This window comes from Nanorana parkeri, unplaced genomic scaffold (assembly GCF_000935625.1).
Source record: "Nanorana parkeri isolate BGI_ZX_2015 unplaced genomic scaffold, ASM93562v1 scaffold563, whole genome shotgun sequence".
Classification (NCBI taxonomy): domain Eukaryota; kingdom Metazoa; phylum Chordata; class Amphibia; order Anura; family Dicroglossidae; genus Nanorana; species Nanorana parkeri.
The window spans coordinates 330,276-350,035 of NW_017306831.1; the positions used below are offsets into that span (position 1 = coordinate 330,276).

Consider the following 19,760-nt stretch of genomic DNA (forward strand, 5'->3'; position numbering starts at 1 on the left):
GGGTGCTGATTGGAAGTGAGGGTTATTGGCAGTGACAATGCGGGGGTAACCCTTCTCCTCAGCCGATGCAGCTCTCTGCGGCTCCTAAGGAGGGTGACAATGCTGCAGTGAACTCACTGGTGGCCTTGCAGCATTGTCACCCTCTTGGGAGCTGGCAGGATTACCAGGTAGAAAATTAGATTGGGTAAGCACAATTTGGCTCTTATCTGTATTGTTTTTCTAGGGATGGGAGATATCTTCATTTTTGAGTTCTCAAGTCAGGCACAGAGGGAACATTTAAAAGTAGGGATGCACTGATACTGTTTTTTTCAGTATTTAGTACGAGTACCGATACTTTGCTTTCGGTACTCGTCGATACCGAGTACCGATACCGGTGAATCCGCTGGCATGGAGCCGTCTTCCCGGGCAATCTGATTGCCGGAGATGCTGGCTCCATGTTATCTGGCCGGCTTGATTGTGCTTGGCCGGGAAACCGGCTTCCCAGCCAATCAGCATCAAGCTGGCTTCCCGGCCAATCAGGAAGCCGGGCGGCGAGTAATGACCCGTCTCCCACCTTCCTGATTGGCTGGGAAGCCGGCTCAATGCTTATTAGCTGGAAATGCGGCTTCCCGGCCAATCAGCAAGGAGTCGGCTGTTGGGCCGGCTCAATTCTGATTGGCCAATTAGCTGGCTTCCCGGCCAATCAGCATGGAGCCGGCTTCCTGGCCAATCAGGAAGCTGGGAGGTGGGTCATTATTCACCGCCCAGCTTCCTGATCGCCCAGGAAGCTGGTTCCATGTTCCCCCCCGGCAAAACTTCCTCTGACCGGGTTGCGGTATCGGAGGGGAGTATCGGAGCATTTGGCGAATACTCGATATAGGCACCAATACCGATACTAGTATCGGTATTGGTGCATATCTTTTTAAAAGAAATACCATACTGCTGTGTTTCTTCTTGTCCTTGATACCACTATTCTGCAGCTGATGTGACTCGGTTCCAATAAATGAAAGGGACGGTCCAGGGACAGTAAGGCTGAGGAGGAAAGGGCTAGTTGAGGCAGGAAATGAGGCAGGCTCTATCTGACTTGCTGCAGCTTCTAATGCACATTGTGAGCAGTGGTTTCAGTCCTGGAGAGGAGTCGGTAAAACTGACGGCAAAGGCGGAGTTCAGCTTTAACTCCTAGGATCAGTTTATGGATTCATAAATGGAGCTTTGTGGTACAGGTAATCCCTATTTGTCTGCAGGGAGTTGGTGACCTTTAGTACAAACCGCAGTCAAAAAGGATTCAAATGTGTGTGATTCACCCAGTCTTGGAAACGGCAAACTCCATTTTTTCCAGTTGAGTTGAAAATGTATCTAAAGCCAAAACCTTTTTTTTTTTTCCTTGGCTTCAGTGAGGAAATGTTAAAACCTTCATGGTTTCTGTTTCTTTTGTTTTTGCTGTCTGCATCCCATTGGTGAGATTTCTCTTCACTTCCTGTCCCGGATCCACTCTTGACATTTGTTCACGGCACAGGTGTCACCATCGGAAGAGTTTTCCCTCATCCTTGTTCCAAAGGCAAATGGAACATTTTGGGTTCCTGCACTTTCTTTTCTTGTGCCGGGAAAAGTAGAGTGGGTAAATCTCCCCACCGGGCACACATTCAGCCCCTATATTCTTACATGACTTTGATACTCTCCTTGGCAAAATTCCTGGCTCCGTTCCTGTCTACCTAGAGTTTTGCATTTTCCAGCTTCTGCCATTACATTCTCCATAATATTAAAGAAAAACCCAGCAGTGATGATGGAACCCTTCATAATGGGCACAGCAGGTGTACAGACTCAGGAACTCAGCACAGGGATGGTGGGAGCCCCTCATAATGGACACAGCTAGTTTTCACTCTAGGACCGTACAACAAACATCTGCTCCTCTTCTCCCTCTTTAATGAAGAGGGAAAGTGTTCTGTGGTTTATATAGACCACTGGAAACAATATAAATGATGAGAGTGCAGTACAGACAGAGAGCACAGGAAGTTATCAGCTCACAAGATTTCTGGCAGGATCAACAACTATTTTTTTTTTATCGAACTGATGTAACACTTTTGTGGTATATTTAACTGACTAAAAGGGACAGAAAGACAAGTTCAGTATTAGAGGGTTATTAGAGGCCTAATGCTGAACATTCTTACAGGGGATGAAAGTACAAGGGTAACCATTTTAGTGTGCTGGTGCTCCTATATTGTCCAGTCATTGCCCTGGGGTTAGTCGCAGACCAAGCACCTACATTGTCCAGTTATTTCCCTGGGGTGGATTGTGGACCAAGCTCCTACATTGTCCAGTCATTGCCCTGGGGTGGTTTGTAGACCAAGCTCCTACATTGTCCAGTCATTGCCCAGGGGTGGGTCGTAGGCTAAGCTCTTACATTGTCCAGTCATTGCCCTGGGGTGGCTTGTAGACCAACCGCCTACATTGTCCAGTCATTGCCCAGGGGTGGGTCGTAGGCTAAGCTCTTACATTGTCCAGTCATTGCCCTGGGGTGGCTTGTAGACCAACCGCCTACATTGTCCAGTCATTGCCCAGGGGTGGGTCGTAGGCTAAGCTCTTACATTGTCCAGTCATTGCCCTGGGGTGGCTTGTAGACCAACCGCCTACATTGTTCAGTGATTGCCCCGTAGACCAAGCTCCTATATTGTGCAATCAGCAGGCTGGGGCATGTTATGGAACAAGCTTCTACATTGTCCAGTCGGCAAGTTGAGGTGGGTTGCTCACCAAGCTCCTACATACTCCAGTCAACAGGCTGGGGTGAGTCATGCGCCAACCAGCCACATTGCCCAATCAGCAGACTGCGGCAGGTCAAGGACCAAGCTACACTGACTTGCCACAGTGGAGAAAAATTAGGTCTTAGACCTTTCTGTGCTGTCTAGCATGGGGGGGAGGTACCTGGATTCGTAAACTTTCTGAACAGAATTAGAAATCCTTTGGCAAGGAACAGCACTGACCCGTACTATATGTATATGAACCCTGTCTCTAGTTGCTTGCCTGGAGTTCAGCTTTAATCACCCCTGTTCACAATGCAGTAGCTGTTTGCACCACATAAACCAGTAATGTGTACAATAGCGAGCCAAGTATTGTTTTTTTTTTTATAGCTTTCCATGTAGTAAATATTCCCCACCAGGGACAGTACCGTCTGGCTTCAATCTCTCTCGACGTGTAATGTACAGCTGGGAGATTGCATGGAAAGGATGAGGAAGAGGAGCGTAACTTTCGCTGCCGTCTCTTGATAAGAGAATGGCGCTGTGAATTATGTGCAGTTCTCGAAGTACGTGATGCCACCCTGTGTTATCTCAGTCGCCATTCTTCCAGTTGGATATAGATGTTGCTGTTGCATTGTTATACACGTCGTGTATTGAGGACCGGTTCACCTGTATGACATAGAGTGGAGTAGTGAACAGCATTTGCGATTTTTGGCTGTGTTCCCTGTGCTTTTGGCTGCCATCGTTTTCCTGGAGAAGGTGCCAGGTCACTAATGACAAGTGTTGTACACTAATTCGTTGACACTTTACCATCACCTAATGTTTTCTGCCTCGATTCGACTTTAATGCCAGTCTGGTGCAGGAGCCAATCCATGTCACCAAACTAGAAGCTAACCTTGGACCTCCTTTGCTTCCGGAACAGCGCGGGAGGAAAGGAAAAAATGTATTTGTAGCTGGGGACGCCTACGTTAAAATGAACTGGTTGCTTTGCCTTGGATAAGCAAAGTACAGGTGAATGCTGGGCAACTTACTTGGGCTAAAACCATTTTACATTCAGTTGGCCACCAAAGCAATCCCCTTTTGTGCTGACTTTATTCTTCATCTGTTCCTTTACATGCTGTGATTTAGTAGAGCGCCTTCTGTACTCCCGGCCCACTCAGATGTAAGCGCTGCAGGTCTCATAGACTCCAGTGCGATGGCCATGTCACCGCCTCCCTCGCCTCCAGGCCATTCACATACTGAAACTGTGTGGTTTGAGAATGACCTGCAGTATAGGGGAGATACACACTTCCTCATTGCTTGGGTCTATGAGACCTGCAACGATTACATCCGAGTGGGCTGGAAGTACAGCGGGAGCCCCCCTAATTGCAGCATGTAAACAGATTTGCCAGATGTAGACTAAAGCCAGCATGACGGAGAGCTTACTTTTGTGGCACCGAAATGTAGAACAGCTTTAACTTTGGTGAGTTCATTTTGCTGGAGTTGGGCTTTAACGTGTATCTAAAGCAATGTTCGTTTTGAATAAAGCAGGTAGGGAAAGGTTAAACCGCTATCAGGTTTGTTTATTGCAGTCTGAATACCATAGGGAGTGTCTTTCACTTCCTGTCCCAGTGATGCAAAATTAGGAGGAAATCTCTGTGTTGGGTGGAAATCCCCTCTTAGTTGTCACTTTCTGTTTTGTTGGCAGAGTATTGAAAGAATGAGAGCGCCACGCCAGCAGGACCCGATCCAGATCACTGAACCTAGTACATGCCGCCTATAACCGTTCACACAAGGGGTCCAGTGCTCCTAACATACACATTCATGTGGTGAACCTATTTACAACGGAGACTTCACAGTAAGCACAGGACTCGATCCAGATCATTGAACAACCTCAACTAGTACAGACTACCTATCCCCGCTCACAAAAGGGGTCCAGTGTTCCTAATATACACATTCATGTGGTGAACTTCGGCTTTGCAGCCAGGAGTGCACAGTAAGCAGTAGGACCCAATGCAGATTATTAAACAAACTAAATGTGTAAGGTCTACCTATCCCCCTTCACACAAGGGGTCCAGCGTGCCTACAATCATGTGGTAAACTTAGGCTTGAGAACCAAGAGTGCACAGCAAGCAGTAGGACCCAATGCAGATTAATGAACAACCTAATTGAGTATGGATTACCTATCCCTACTCACGAGGGGTCCAGCAATCCTACCATACACATTTATGTGGTGAACCTAGTACAGACTACCTATTCCCGCTCACAAGAGGGGTCCAGCGTGCCTACCATACCTATTCATGTGGTGGACCTAGGCTCTACAACCAAGAGTGCACAGTAAACAGTAGGACCCAATGAAGATCCTTGAACAACCTGAATGAGTATGGTCTACCTATCCCTGCTCACACAAAGTGTCCAGTGCGCTTACCATATACATTCATGTGGTGGACCTAGTTCTTTACAACCAAGAGTGCAGAGTAAGCGGTAGAACCCAAAGAAGATCCTTAACCTGAATGAGTAAGGTCTACCTATCCCTGCTCACACAAGGTTTCCAATGTGCCGACCATACACATTTATGTGGTGGACCTAGGCTTTACAGCCATGAGTCCACAGCAAGCAGTAGGACCTAATTTTTGGTGTGGCGCTCTCATTCTTCAAATGCTCTACAAACACCAAGGATTCTTGCCAATGGAGAACTGTCTCCAAAAAGTACAGGTTCTGGACTACCCATCCCCATTCCCACGCGGGGTCCGGTATTCCTACAATACACATGGAAGTGCTAAACCTAAGCTTTTACCTCCTGTTTTGGTACAACTGTAAAATTTTGCATTTCATATTCACTAACTAACATGGTGACCAAGACAGATATAGTGGGTGAATCAAGCAACCACATGGACCCGATGAGGGTTTTCAAACTAAACTTCCATACGCTACCCAAAACAATGAAAAAGGGTTTCGCTTTAAATACACTTTCACCTTGCCACTGTGTAATCCATTCGGTTTGTTTTCAGGTACATTGAGTGGACTGGTTGCTGTGCAGGCATCTTCTCGCTGTGAAATACGTTCATAACTCTGCCAGCTTTCCTTCACAGCGTTTCATTTCAACCAGCTTTATTATCACATCTGCCTCTCGCTTCCCATTGATGCCAAATTGTGCAGCTTGACAGAGCCACACGTTCAGCTTTTATTGGATGCTGTAATCAATACCCAACTCTATTTAGACCTCGTTTTATTTGGCCGCAACTGTAAAACTGTAACAGAGCCGAGAGCTCGCCTCTCACCTGCCGGCCACCGATAACTGCATCCGCGCGCCACGGTGGCAGTTGCTCTTAGCCGCTTTTAACGGCTTTAATTTCTCTCCTGTTCATTTTGTAGGCCAAATATTTACAGTTGAAGCCCAAATTTGTTGAAGAGAGGGAACAAATCTTCACTCTGCGCTGCCTGTAATTTGTTCAAATTTCACGTCTTTGTTTTTAACACCATCTTCGTAATTTGTTACATTTTATTTGAAGTGGTACTTCAACTCCCTCCCTTCCCCCGGAGGTATTTTGCTTTTAACACCTTCTTGTTTTGCTGGGTTGTTTGCATTCAAGGGAAATTCCAGCTTTTGCAGAAAAAAACAAAACGAAGCAAAACACACGTCTTGCGTAGGAGCCAGTAAAGCATCGCAACTGTGATCAGTAGATCGTGGGTGCAATGCACTGGCTTCTGCAGGCTCATTAAAAAAATCAAGCCATGTCAAGCTATGTCAAACAGAATTATAATTTGTAGTTCAAAGGTTTTCCCATCCCTGAAAAGAAAAATGATTGACCTATGAATGATATTTCTGTTTGATATAAGAGATAATGGACTGAATGTGGACTTCAATTTCATAAATCGCCATTAATCAGTTGTATGACCATTCTCACCTCTGTGACTACCCCTCTCCCCAATTTAACCATTCCATCCTCCACCACCCCTCCGCAATTTACTCATCCCGTCCCATTCTCTTCCACCCTCCCCAATTTACTCATCCCGTTCCATTCTCTTCCACCCTCCCCAATTTACCCATCCCGTCCCATTCTCTACCATCCCTCCCCAATTTACCCATCCTCCACCACCCCTCCCTAATTTACCCGTCCCATTCTTTAGCCTCCTTCTCAACCCCTAGGTCATGCACTGCACATTTGGGACGAACAACAAAAAACAAATGGATTTCCCCATCCTTGCCAACAGTGTGGATGGAGGAATCTCCACTTCCGGCTATTGTATTAGGGCAGCCACGGCACTTACAGTGGCGCTGGCTGAAGAACAGTAACTACATCTGATAGTACACAGTCCATGTTTGACCAGCAATTTTTCCACCCGGCTCAGACAGTTCATAAATCGGCTTCTGTTGAACTTGATGGTGCTTGTAAGGCCATGCATGTCTTGAATGTAGGCTAGTTTAGCAGGAACTGGCCAAAATTTGAGTTGTCCATGGGGGCCTGTACTTTCTCAAATGTATTACCTTTTTTTTTTGCCGTGTTTGCCAATTTTTTTTCTTAACATTTTGCTAAACCTTTGTGTATCAGTACTGCTTGGATCGGGAAGAAAGGGGTAGACCCCCGAAATCTTGCCCTGAAACTTTAGGACCTCATTCACACTTGTGATTAGGGCTACACTGCAAATTCCAATGGTAAAAATCAGTGGAATCTAGCTTCTAGAGTCACCGGTGTGCGCAAATAGTTGCCTGCACTTAAAGGGCAACGGGCAGCTACAGCTGTTTGGATGTAATTGGACATCCAGTGGTTACCTGTAGTTAGGGACAGATCATCCCTGGATGCAAATTTGTCTGCACAGTCTAGGAACGGTCATCTGTCCCTGGCAACAGGTAATCGCTGGACGTGCGCACAGCCACGGACATCTGTGGCCACTGTCAGCCTGTCAGTGCTTTGAACAGGCTTCCTGGCCGCAGATATTCGCGCACATTGGTGATTCCAGCTGCTGGAATTCACAGTGTAGCCCCAATCACAAGTCTGAATGGCAAGTGCACCAATACGGCTATAATTGCCATAAACAAAACCTGGAGTGTCCGAAAAGTTTGATGTAGTAAAAATGTTCCTCTTGCAGAGCTTCACCTTGCCAGCTTTTGGGGGGTTCAGTTTTCGATACAGTGGTCCAGACGCAAAGAAGAGCATTTCCTGCAATGCCTGCCTCCTGTCCTATACATTCATCCCATACCAACCACATCTAGTCACGATCTGGACCAACGCTTTAATGAGCCTGGAAAGGGAGCTAGCCCTTCTTGTTGAGATGCAGGGATTACAGCTAATGACTTGGTATTTATGGGAGCCTATAGCGCTAGTGTCAGCATTTACTGGTCAGAAAGAGATTTAAAAAAGTAATTAAATGTAATGTGAACGAGGCGGCAGCCTTTAATGACCCATCGGACAAGCCAGGGATTTTGTGATATAGACTTTGACATAGACCGCTAGACACTATAAAACAGCCCTTTTGTCCAGCTTTTTGTTTATAATTATTACTGGACCTTAAAGAGACCCTGTCACCAACTAAATTGCAGGTAAAGCCACAGAACAAGTATTTTGCATGATTTTTTTCAGTATTTTTTTCTTAAGTTTCTTCCAAAAATGTTTCTTTATTATCTTCCAATGTGCCTCTGACTCTTCTAAACTAGTCTGATTTGCTAGCAAGTTCAGTTGCCTAGCACAGCCCCTCTCGCTCCTTGCATCTCATAGCCCTCTCCTCTTCTGGGAGTGTCTAATTACGTTATGTGCTCTCCCAGCTCCTCCACCCTTCACCTCCCTACATAATCATTTATGTATCTGGTGGGGGAAGAGCCAAGGAGAATAATATAGAGTGACAGCTATGAGTCTGCTGGGACGGCTGACACCACATCCAAGATGGCGGGATGCGTCGGCAAGCTCAGGGCTTTCAGATGTCTACGCATGGGGGCCTTTAAAGGAAAATACCACGCATAAAATACATTAAGGCCTTTATCACACCAAGGCGTTTTGTAGCCCGATTGACTAAGCACTACAACACTCAGCAAGTGGGATTCCATTGTTTTCAATGGCCTCTTTTCACCCATGAGTGTTCTGTTGCTTGTAGCAAAATGCCTGCATCTCGAATAAGTACAAGAGCTTCTTGTCAGGAAGAATTGAGCCTCATAGACTTAAATGGTGTTCCCCATGGAGACAAAAGAGCGGACGCCACGCTGGTGGAAGCTACCAATTGTCAACTCAAGACTTCAGCCTTCACCAGCCCTGGAAGCTAGAGTAGTGGTTACTACATCACTTGATCACTTTATAAAAGTAAAAAATAATAATAATATATATAGCTGCAGCTAACGATTATTTTCAAAATCGATTAGTTAGCCGATTATTAAGTTCGATTAATCGGTTAATCGGATAAACAATAAAATAAAGTTTAAAAAATGGCTCCAGTGATAGGACTACTAGTTTGTATTGAGGTTGTAGTCCATCACAGGAGCAAGCTTGGAGCGGTGGAAGTAAAAAAAGAAAAAAAGATAGTGTGGTGTGCAATATAGTGAAATGGAAAGTGTAAAATTATACAGCAATGAATGCAGAATGGCACCGGCTATAGAGGACTACAAAACCCAGCAAAAGCACATTATACAGCGCAATGCAGAATACCGCCAGCTATAGAGGAATACAACAAATCCCAGCAATAGTACATAATAGCTGGCGGCATTCTGCATTGCGCTGTATAATGTACTATTGCTGGGTTTTGTAGTCCTCTATAGCTGGTGGTATTTAGCATTGTACCACTTTATAATGTACTATTGCTGGGATTTGTTGTAGTCCTCTATAGCTGGTGGTATTCCGCATTGCGCTGTATAATGTATTATTGCTGGGACTTGTAGTCCTCTATACAGCGCAATGCAGAATATCACCAGCTATAGAGGAGTACAACAAATCCCAGCAATACATTATACATACAGTGTATAATGCATTGCTGGTATTTGTATTCCTATGTATAATGTACAGTACAATGTACCATCAGCTATAGAGAAATACAAATCCCAGCAATACATTATAGAGCACCATGTGTGGGAAAGTGCAGGCTTACCTGACCAGTCTTCCAGCAACTTGCTTCTGAGATTGGACCTGTCTATCAGCGGCTCTCATCCCCCCACCCCTGCTCCTCCTTACTACATCTCCCCGCGTGCCTTGCCGATCGTGGATGGGCAGGAAATGTGAGGCGGGGAGGAGGTGCGGCGTGTGGAGCGTGGATGCGAGCGGGTCTGGCAGCGCCGAGCGTGAGGTGGGGAGGAGGTGCGGCGCACAGCGTGTGGAGCTGTGAACAGGGCCAACTGATCGGAAGCCGATTAATCGATTATTGAAAACGTTGACAACTTTTTCAATAATCGATTATAATCGATTATGTCGATTAGTTGTTGCAGCCATATATATATACACAGTGATATTTTATTAAAACCAGGAGACTGTATGATCCTATCATGATTTATAGTGCACTGAATGATTGGGGATCAATAGCATTCACATACACTTTAAACTCCTATGCATATCACACAATCTATGCTTCCTTTACAAGCCCGATGCGCTCCTTTTCTGAGATCCATTTCTTTTTCCTGTTTCAGGGGGGCCAATCAGAGTCCAGCTGCCAGAGTCCCTGACAATTGAAGACGTGAAACATAAAAACCCGTACGTGACCAGCGGAGGACGTTACAAGCCGCCGGACTGCGAGTCCAACCATAAAACGGCGGTCATCATCCCTCACCGGAACAGGGAGCAGCACCTTAAATATCTTTTGTACTTTCTACATCCGTTCCTGCAGCGACAGCAGCTCAACTACGGCATATACATCATCCATCAGGTGAGTCCAAAATGTGCTGGGAAAGGGGGTCAGTACTCAAATGTCTCGGTGTAATTAAAAAAAAATGGATACTTTATTCATCCTAACCCAGGGCCAGGCAACCTGAGAGAGGTGGAGATCTACTTAAAGACATGGAAGAAACTAAATATAACTGGGGGGGCATAAGATCAATCATGCATTTGCTTGTCAGTATGCCCCCCCAGGTAATGCTTTCCTTACATTGGTGGCCAGTTACATCCCCTCTTTTTTGGTCAATGAGCCCCCATTATGGTGGTTATACTGCTCCCCATTATAGTGCTAAGTGTATACTGTTATAGTATTAGTAAGTACATTCATTGCCACCACTATGTGATGTCATGTCACCCCAGTGCCATCATAATGTGACACCATGTCACCCCAGTGCCATCATAATGTGACACCATGTCACCCCAGTGCCATCATAATGTGACACCATGTCACCCTAGTGCCATCATTATGTGACACTGTCGCCCTAGTGCCATCATAATGTGACACCATGTCACCCTAGTGCCATCTTAATGTGACACCATGTCACCCTAGTGCCATCATAATGTGACACCATGTCACCCTAGTGCCATCATAATGTGACACCATGTCACCCCAGTGCCATCATAATGTGACACCATGTCACCCTAGTGCCATCATTATGTGACACTGTCGCCCTAGTGCCATCATAATGTGACACCATGTCACCCTAGCGCCATCATAATGTGACACCATGTCACCCTAGTGCCATCATAATGTGACACCATGTCACCCTAGTGCCATCATAAGGTGACACCGTATCATTCCAGTGCCACCATTTTGGCACCCCCAGTGCTATCAGTGTATCTCCCAGTACCAGCAGCATGTCCCCTGTCAGAACTGCTTTCCCTCTTCCTCTCCCCTACCCACCATATTCAGAGTGGCGCAGGGAAGCGGCAGCAAGACATACAGTACTGTGCAAACGTTTTAGGCGGGTAAGAAAAAATGCAGTGACGTAAGAATGCTTCAGAAATAAAAGTGTTAATAGTTTATTTTAATAAATTAACACAATGGAAAGTAAATGAACAGAAATCCAAACCCAATCAATATTTGGGGGTACTTCTGACGGAAGGTTGACATGGCGTGGACACGATTTACCAGCCACATGACCACGATCAATCTGTTGCTGGCCCCTGCTGTAACCTGATGGTAACATCCAAGATATGGATCAATGTTTATACAGATCCATATGGAAACATTATTTTTGAGACATAGAGAAGTGAGCATGCATTGCAGAGATGTACTGAATTTTTGTATTATTTTATGTCCCGGCATACTTTATTCTGAGCTTCTTGCCGACCACGATGCTCCGCTCTATCTCAATTGGTATCGATCAGGCGCATGCCTCGGCGGGGGGCGGGTTTGTTGCCGAGAGGAGGGGACCTTTCCAGGTCAGCAATGTGCCCGTTTCCCTGTAAGAAAGCGATAAGATAATATGTATCCAGATCTAACAACTAAACAAACCAGTTTCCCTTGAAAAGCTTGTTAAGGATCAGGGGTTTGGAAGGAGCGGGTTTTCCTGATAACTCCTAAATTACAGGTTAGTCCTCTTGGCCTCTTCTAGCCTGCATTGTGCGTCTATTATGTGTTTGTCTTTGGCTTGTTCCATAATAAACCGCTTTTATGGTTCAGGACTATCTTATTTCCCTTCTTATCTGAGTGTCTACTGAGGATATCTCGTTCTCAACAAACATACCTGCCATGGAAACACAAAATATAAAAGTGTGCTAACCCCGGATGCAATGACCGCCATGCTGAGCTGTACTGGGGAAAAAGGTGGAAAAGCACAACGGCCAGCACCAACAAATGTATGAACATGTATGTTTAATTAAATATTGCTTTTGATGCAGTTTTACTTTTTTTCTCAGGAGCTCAGCCAAGTATATCTCAAGTTTATAGGCTTTCTGAGTCAGGTTGCTGATAATTAGAAGCTGCCCATATACTGATCGGATATCGGCCAAGTCAGCAGAGCATAGAGGTTGGGGTGGAAGTTGGAGACACTGACGTAATACTCATAATAGGCACAGTTGCCTTGTACCCAGCCCAGCATGATTATCCCAATGCCACGCTAACCTACGGTCTCATTGTGCTGGGCCCGAGTCCAACTGAACCATGCTCAAGCCCACCTCTTCTTCCAATTTGAGACCGAACATGGTGCTTGGAGATATGTCTGAGCACAGTACGTAGATATTACCTGAATCAGGGTCACCTGAACTAGACTTTGGGGTCAAATGTGCTCAGGCATGGATCGCCTAGTCGGAGTTCATCCTGAATGAGAGTAATTGGAAGGAGCAGAGTTCAACAGAACTGCAGAGTATTTCAGGAGAGTTAGAGGAAGGAGCAGAGTCCTCCAGCAAAGCACAGTTTTGTAGTAGAGGAAGGAGCAGAGTCCTCCAGCAATGCATAGTTTTGTAGTAGAGGACAGAGAGAGGAAGGAGTAGAGTCCTCCAGCAATGCATAGTTTTGTAATAGAGGAAGGAGCAGAGTCCTCCAGCAATGCACAGTATTGTAAGTAAGGAGCAGAGTCCTCCAGCAAAGCACAGTTTTGTAGTAGAGGAAGGAGCAGAGTCCTCCAGCAAAGCACAGTTTTGTAGTAGAGGAAGGAGCAGAGTCCTCCAGCAATGCATAGTTTTGTAGTAGAGGACAGAGAGAGGAAGGAGTAGAGTCCTCCAGCAATGCATAGTTTTGTAATAGAGGAAGGAGCAGAGTCCTCCAGCAATGCACAGTATTGTAGTAGAGGACAGAGAGAGGAAGGAGCAGAGGCCTCCAGCAATGCAAAGTATTGTAGTAGAGGACAGAGAGAGGAAGGAGCAGAGGCCTCCAGCAATGCAAAGTATTGTAGTAGAGGAAGGAGCAGAGGCCTCCAGCAATGCACAGTATTGTAGTAGAGGACAGAGAGAGAAAGGAGCAGAGGCCTCCAGCAATGCACAGTATTGTAGTAGAGGACAGAGAGAGGAAGGAGCAGAGGCCTCCAGCAATGCACAGTATTGTAGTAGAGGACAGAGAGAGGAAGGAGCAGAGGCCTCCAGCAATGCACAGTATTGTAGTAGAGGACAGAGAGAGGAAGGAGCAGAGGCCTCCAGCAATGCACAGTATTGTAGTAGAGGACAGAGAGAGAAAGGAGCAGAGGCCTCCAGCAATGCACAGTATTGTAGTAGAGGACAGAGAGAGGAAGGAGCAGAGGCCTCCAGCAATGCAAAGTATTGTAGTAGAGGACAGAGAGAGGAAGGAGCAGAGGCCTCCAGCAATGCACAGTATTGTAGTAGAGGACAGAGAGAGAAAGGAGCAGAGGCCTCCAGCAATGCACAGTATTGTAGTAGAGGAAAGAGAGAGGAAGGAGCAGAGGCCTCCAGCAATGCACAGTATTGTAGTAGAGGACAGAGAGAGAAAGGAGCAGAGGCCTCCAGCAATGCAAAGTATTGTAGTAGAGGAAGGAGCAGAGTCCTCCAGCAATGCACAGTATTGTAGTAGAGGACAGAGAGAGAAAGGAGCAGAGGCCTCCAGCAATGCAAAGTATTGTAGTAGAGGACAGAGAGAGGAAGGAGCAGAGGCCTCCAGCAATGCACAGTATTGTAGTAGAGGAAAGAGAGAGAAAGGAGCAGAGGCCTCCAGCAATGCAAAGTATTGTAGTAGAGGAAGGAGCAGAGTCCTCCAGCAATGCACAGTATTGTAGTAGAGGACAGAGAGAGAAAGGAGCAGAGGCCTCCAGCAATGCAAAGTATTGTAGTAGAGGACAGAGAGAGGAAGGAGCAGAGGCCTCCAGCAATGCACAGTATTGTAGTAGAGGACAGAGAGAGAAAGGAGCAGAGGCCTCCAGCAATGCACAGTATTGTAGTAGAGGACAGAGAGAGAAAGGAGCAGAGGCCTCCAGCAATGCACAGTATTGTAGTAGAGGACAGAGAGAGGAAGGAGCAGAGTCCTCCAGCAATGCACAGTATTGTAGTAGAGGACAGAGAGAGGAAGGAGCAGAGGCCTCCAGCAATGCACAGTATTGTAGTAGAGGACAGAGAGAGGAAGGAGCAGAGGCCTCCAGCAATGCACAGTATTGTAGTAGAGGACAGAGAGAGGAAGGAGCAGAGGCCTCCAGCAATGCACAGTATTGTAGTAGAGGACAGAGAGAGGAAGGAGCAGAGGCCTCCAGCAATGCACAGTATTGTAGTAGAGGACAGAGAGAGGAAGGAGCAGAGGCCTCCAGCAATGCACAGTATTGTAGTAGAGGACAGAGAGAGGAAGGAGCAGAGGCCTCCAGCAATGCACAGTATTGTAGTAGAGGACAGAGAGAGGAAGGAGCAGAGGCCTCCAGCAATGCACAGTATTGTAGTAGAGGACAGAGAGAGGAAGGAGCAGAGGCCTCCAGCAATGCACAGTATTGTAGTAGAGGACAGAGAGAGGAAGGAGCAGAGGCCTCCAGCAATGCACAGTATTGTAGTAGAGGAAGGAGCAGAGTCCTCCAGCAATGCACAGTATTGTAGTAGAGGACAGAGAGAGAAAGGAGCAGAGGCCTCCAGCAATGCAAAGTATTGTAGTAGAGGACAGAGAGAGGAAGGAGCAGAGGCCTCCAGCAATGCACAGTATTGTAGTAGAGGACAGAGAGAGAAAGGAGCAGAGGCCTCCAGCAATGCAAAGTATTGTAGTAGAGGAAGGAGCAGAGTCCTCCAGCAATGCACAGTATTGTAGTAGAGGACAGAGAGAGAAAGGAGCAGAGGCCTCCAGCAATGCAAAGTATTGTAGTAGAGGACAGAGAGAGGAAGGAGCAGAGGCCTCCAGCAATGCACAGTATTGTAGTAGAGGACAGAGAGAGAAAGGAGCAGAGGCCTCCAGCAATGCACAGTATTGTAGTAGAGGACAGAGAGAGAAAGGAGCAGAGGCCTCCAGCAATGCACAGTATTGTAGTAGAGGACAGAGAGAGGAAGGAGCAGAGGCCTCCAGCAATGCACAGTATTGTAGTAGAGGACAGAGAGAGGAAGGAGCAGAGGCCTCCAGCAATGCACAGTATTGTAGTAGAGGACAGAGAGAGGAAGGAGCAGAGGCCTCCAGCAATGCACAGTATTGTAGTAGAGGACAGAGAGAGGAAGGAGCAGAGGCCTCCAGCAATGCACAGTATTGTAGTAGAGGACAGAGAGAGGAAGGAGCAGAGGCCTCCAGCAATGCACAGTATTGTAGTAGAGGACAGAGAGAGGAAGGAGCAGAGGCCTCCAGCAATGCACAGTATTGTAGTAGAGGACAGAGAGAGGAAGGAGCAGAGGCCTCCAGCAATGCACAGTATTGTAGTAGAGGACAGAGAGAGGAAGGAGCAGAGGCCTCCAGCAATGCACAGTATTGTAGTAGAGGACAGAGAGAGGAAGGAGCAGAGGCCTCCAGCAATGCACAGTATTGTAGTAGAGGACAGAGAGAGGAAGGAGCAGAGGCCTCCAGCAATGCACAGTATTGTAGTAGAGGACAGAGAGAGGAAGGAGCAGAGGCCTCCAGCAATGCACAGTATTGTAGTAGAGGACAGAGAGAGGAAGGAGCAGAGGCCTCCAGCAATGCACAGTATTGTAGTAGAGGACAGAGAGAGGAAGGAGCAGAGGCCTCCAGCAATGCACAGTATTGTAGTAGAGGACGGAGAGAGGAAGGAGCAGAGGCCTCCAGCAATGCACAGTATTGTAGTAGAGGACAGAGAGAGGAAGGAGCAGAGGCCTCCAGCAATGCACAGTATTGTAGTAGAGGACAGAGAGAGGAAGGAGCAGAGGCCTCCAGCAATGCACAGTATTGTAGTAGAGGACAGAGAGAGGAAGGAGCAGAGGCCTCCAGCAATGCACAGTATTGTAGTAGAGGACAGAGAGAGGAAGGAGCAGAGGCCTCCAGCAATGCACAGTATTGTAGTAGAGGACAGAGAGAGGAAGGAGCAGAGGCCTCCAGCAATGCACAGTATTGTAGTAGAGGACAGAGAGAGGAAGGAGCAGAGGCCTCCAGCAATGCACAGTATTGTAGTAGAGGACAGAGAGAGGAAGGAGCAGAGGCCTCCAGCAATGCACAGTATTGTAGTAGAGGACAGAGAGAGGAAGGAGCAGAGGCCTCCAGCAATGCACAGTATTGTAGTAGAGGACAGAGAGAGGAAGGAGCAGAGGCCTCCAGCAATGCACAGTATTGTAGTAGAGGAAGGAGCAGAGTCCTCCAGCAATGCACAGTATTGTAGTAGAGGACAGTTAGAGGAAGGAGCAGATTATTTTAGGAGAGGAGAGGGTTTTTTTTTTAGGATAGGAGAGTTAAAGGAAGGAGCAGAGTCCCCCGGCACTGCAAGGTGTTTCAGGAGAGGAGACTTAGAGGAAGCAGCACAAAGTATTTCAGGAGATGAAGCCTATGTAAAATGCAGTGTCCTCTGCCATCACAGTTTAGAGATGACAAGCCGTCACATTGGTATATAAAGATTTTGTGGCTCTTAATGGATCAGAGTTCACAGGACGAGCCAGGATTTTTTTTGGGTCTGGTTTGCTCTTCACATGTAGTTAACATTCTGCGTCTCTCTCTCTCTGCAGGCTGGGAACGCTACCTTCAATCGTGCAAAACTGCTGAATGTCGGCTTTAAAGAAGCCATGAAAGACGAGGACTGGCAATGCTTGTTCTTCCACGATGTGGACCTCATCCCGGAGGACGACCGCAACCTGTACATCTGTGACAAGTTCCCCAAGCACGCCTCCATCGCCATGGACAAGTTTGGATACAAGTAAGTAATTTGTCAAAAATCCTGTAGTTCCACTTTAAACCGGCAACATAAACAGTGAATGAAATAAAATTCTCATTGTTCCTAAACATCTGTGAAAGGGAGCTCCATTTCCCAAAATGTTACCTGTTGTGCCGGTCTCAACCCCTTTTTTTGGTAACAGTTGATCTAATTCTCGCCTTTCCTTGACAGCCCCCGTGCCCCAGGCTCTATCCTGTAATGGGTCACATGCTTAGTGACTGATTGTCCGCTTTACAGTCGTGAGGGCTCAGAGTCCTTTAATCACTAGGAGACTTTTTACGTCTAAGAGGGATTCCAATGTTGCCAAATTTTACAAAGCCCCCTAGGCGTTGCTTCCATTTATTGTGCTTCACTAAGCAACTGAGCCACTGGTAAACTTAGGAGGTGATTTCAACCCTCAAAAGTCCCAAGGATGTTCATACCAGAGGACTGCGACTCTTGGTCTGCTGGTCTGCACCTTTTCACAGTGTCTCGTGTATTTCCAATGAAGATTCTGTTAATGCTGCATCACAGAAAGACATTGTAGACAATTGTTTTCATTTAACCTTGTGGTGACAGTTGGGTGAAGACCCTTTTCTGTTCCACCATGACTGTCCCCTGTGTACAAACACAGCTCCATAAAGACATGGTTTGATGAGTTGGGTGTGGAGGAACTCGAGTGTCACAACCCTAGTGCACACAACCCTAACGAACACCTTTTGGGATGAATTGGAACAATGATTGTGGGACAGGTCTTCTCATCCAACGTCTGTAGCTGGCCTTATAAAGGGGCACATTTTTCCACCGACACTCCAAAAATCCAGTTGAAAGCTTTCCCAGTGGAGTAGAAACAGGTTTTGCCTCAAAAGGGGGGTGGGGGCAATTCCATACTGATGCTAGGGATGCAGCGATACTGTTTTTTTTGGTATCGAGTACTAATACTTTTTTCCCCGCACTCGCCAATACCGGTGCCGTGTGCCGAGATTATCAGGAAGTTGGGCTGGCAGATCATGACCTGTTGCCCAGCTTCCTGATTGCCCATGAAGCCGATGTTCTAACAAAAGAACATCGACTTCATTTCCCGAGGCAACCTGACCAATCAGGAAGCCGGGCGGCAAGTAATGAGGTGCTGTCTGGCTTCCTGATTCGCTTCCCATGTTAAATGAACATTCCTGTAGGAAGCGGTGACCCACGGGGGACAGGAAGCCATAATGTGACCTTCCAGTTGTTACCTGAATGTGGAAAACAAAAATCTATTTCATTTGATAACATCTGTTTCTCCCTTACGGATTAGAAACTTCTTTATAAGCATTGCAGCGTCATAATAAAATAGCGACACGCGTGTTTATGGAAGTTACCTCACTGGACTCCACCTGGGATAGTTCTGGTTCCTGGCTAAACACAGTGGCGTCCATTAACAGCACCATATAAATAACTATTATTCCTACCTGTGAATGCGTGCATTGTAAAATCTGATGAGAGATGCTCAGGGTACATACTGTAGGAACCGGATAAACAGGCGTCGCTGAGATCATAAAGCTTATGTAAAGTCTCCAAATACACAGACTGTGATGTACAGTATATGAAGCAGTGTCATGAGTTAAAGACTAGGCCATAACTTGCACTTTTATTGGGTGGTCACATGACCGCACAGGCTTCCTGCTCTTTTTTTCTTCCCGATGGTGGGGACGTAGCTGCTTTCATTGAGGGCGCGCGATTTCCCATCTTGCTATGTTGCACCTGGAAGGCAATCTCTGCTGCGTTCCTCGCAATGTGCTACAGTGTTGACGGCGAGACCCCTGCTAGCAGCCACTGTCAGTCAACATGGGTTGGGCCGAGGGGCACGTCTGCCAGGCTGACTACTGTGTATCAGCACGGCATCCTTTAACTCGGGTCAGGAGCTCAAGGATGCAAACTGACCACACCAGCATGGATCTGCTTCAGTTCTTGGCATGATCCAAATGCAGGTCTGAGAGTGGGGATAGCAAGTTCACCGGCTGCTCCACATGAAACTTAGCAAGTGCCAGCAAAACCCCCCAAAAGGTAAAACCTTCCTGTCAAGTTTTGCAATCTCCCTGTGCTCTTCACCTGTTGATCCTGCCATTCACCAGCACCTCCTTCTCAATGGCAATGAGTAGTGGGCTTGTAAAGCCTTTGCTGTGTTGCCACCACAGTGCACATGCTCTCCTTCTAAGAAGTAAGCATGGTTTACTTTGGGGGGTAATCGGCCAAACTGCCCGTGTCAACACGGGCCAAATGGAGGGGCTGGGCAAAGCCGCAGGGCATCACATGTTCTGGTGACGTTGCGTTGGCTTTTTACGTCCCTCTCCAAATCCCCACCGGCCAGCAATGAAGTGTGGAGCGGTCAGTCAGGCATCTGATCCACTTCACAGCGGTTGCTGCTTGCAAGGTGGATCAGATGTTGATTGACAGCTCCACTTTGCTCTGCATGGCCTGGAAGGAAGGGGGGGGGGGGGGGGAAAAGG

At 46.9% G+C, this 19,760-nt stretch overlaps 1 protein-coding gene across 1 annotated transcript in view; it reads left to right on the forward strand.

Moving 5' to 3' along the window:
• The window catches only part of LOC108791634 (beta-1,4-galactosyltransferase 3-like), a 40,409-nt gene that overhangs the window by 8,802 nt on the left and 11,847 nt on the right, over positions 1-19,760 (forward strand). The window contains exons 2-3 of the mRNA XM_018562174.1: positions 10,294-10,529; positions 17,090-17,277. Of these exons, the coding sequence (XP_018417676.1) occupies positions 10,294-10,529; positions 17,090-17,277 (424 nt within the window). The remainder of the gene's footprint in view (positions 1-10,293; positions 10,530-17,089; positions 17,278-19,760) is intronic.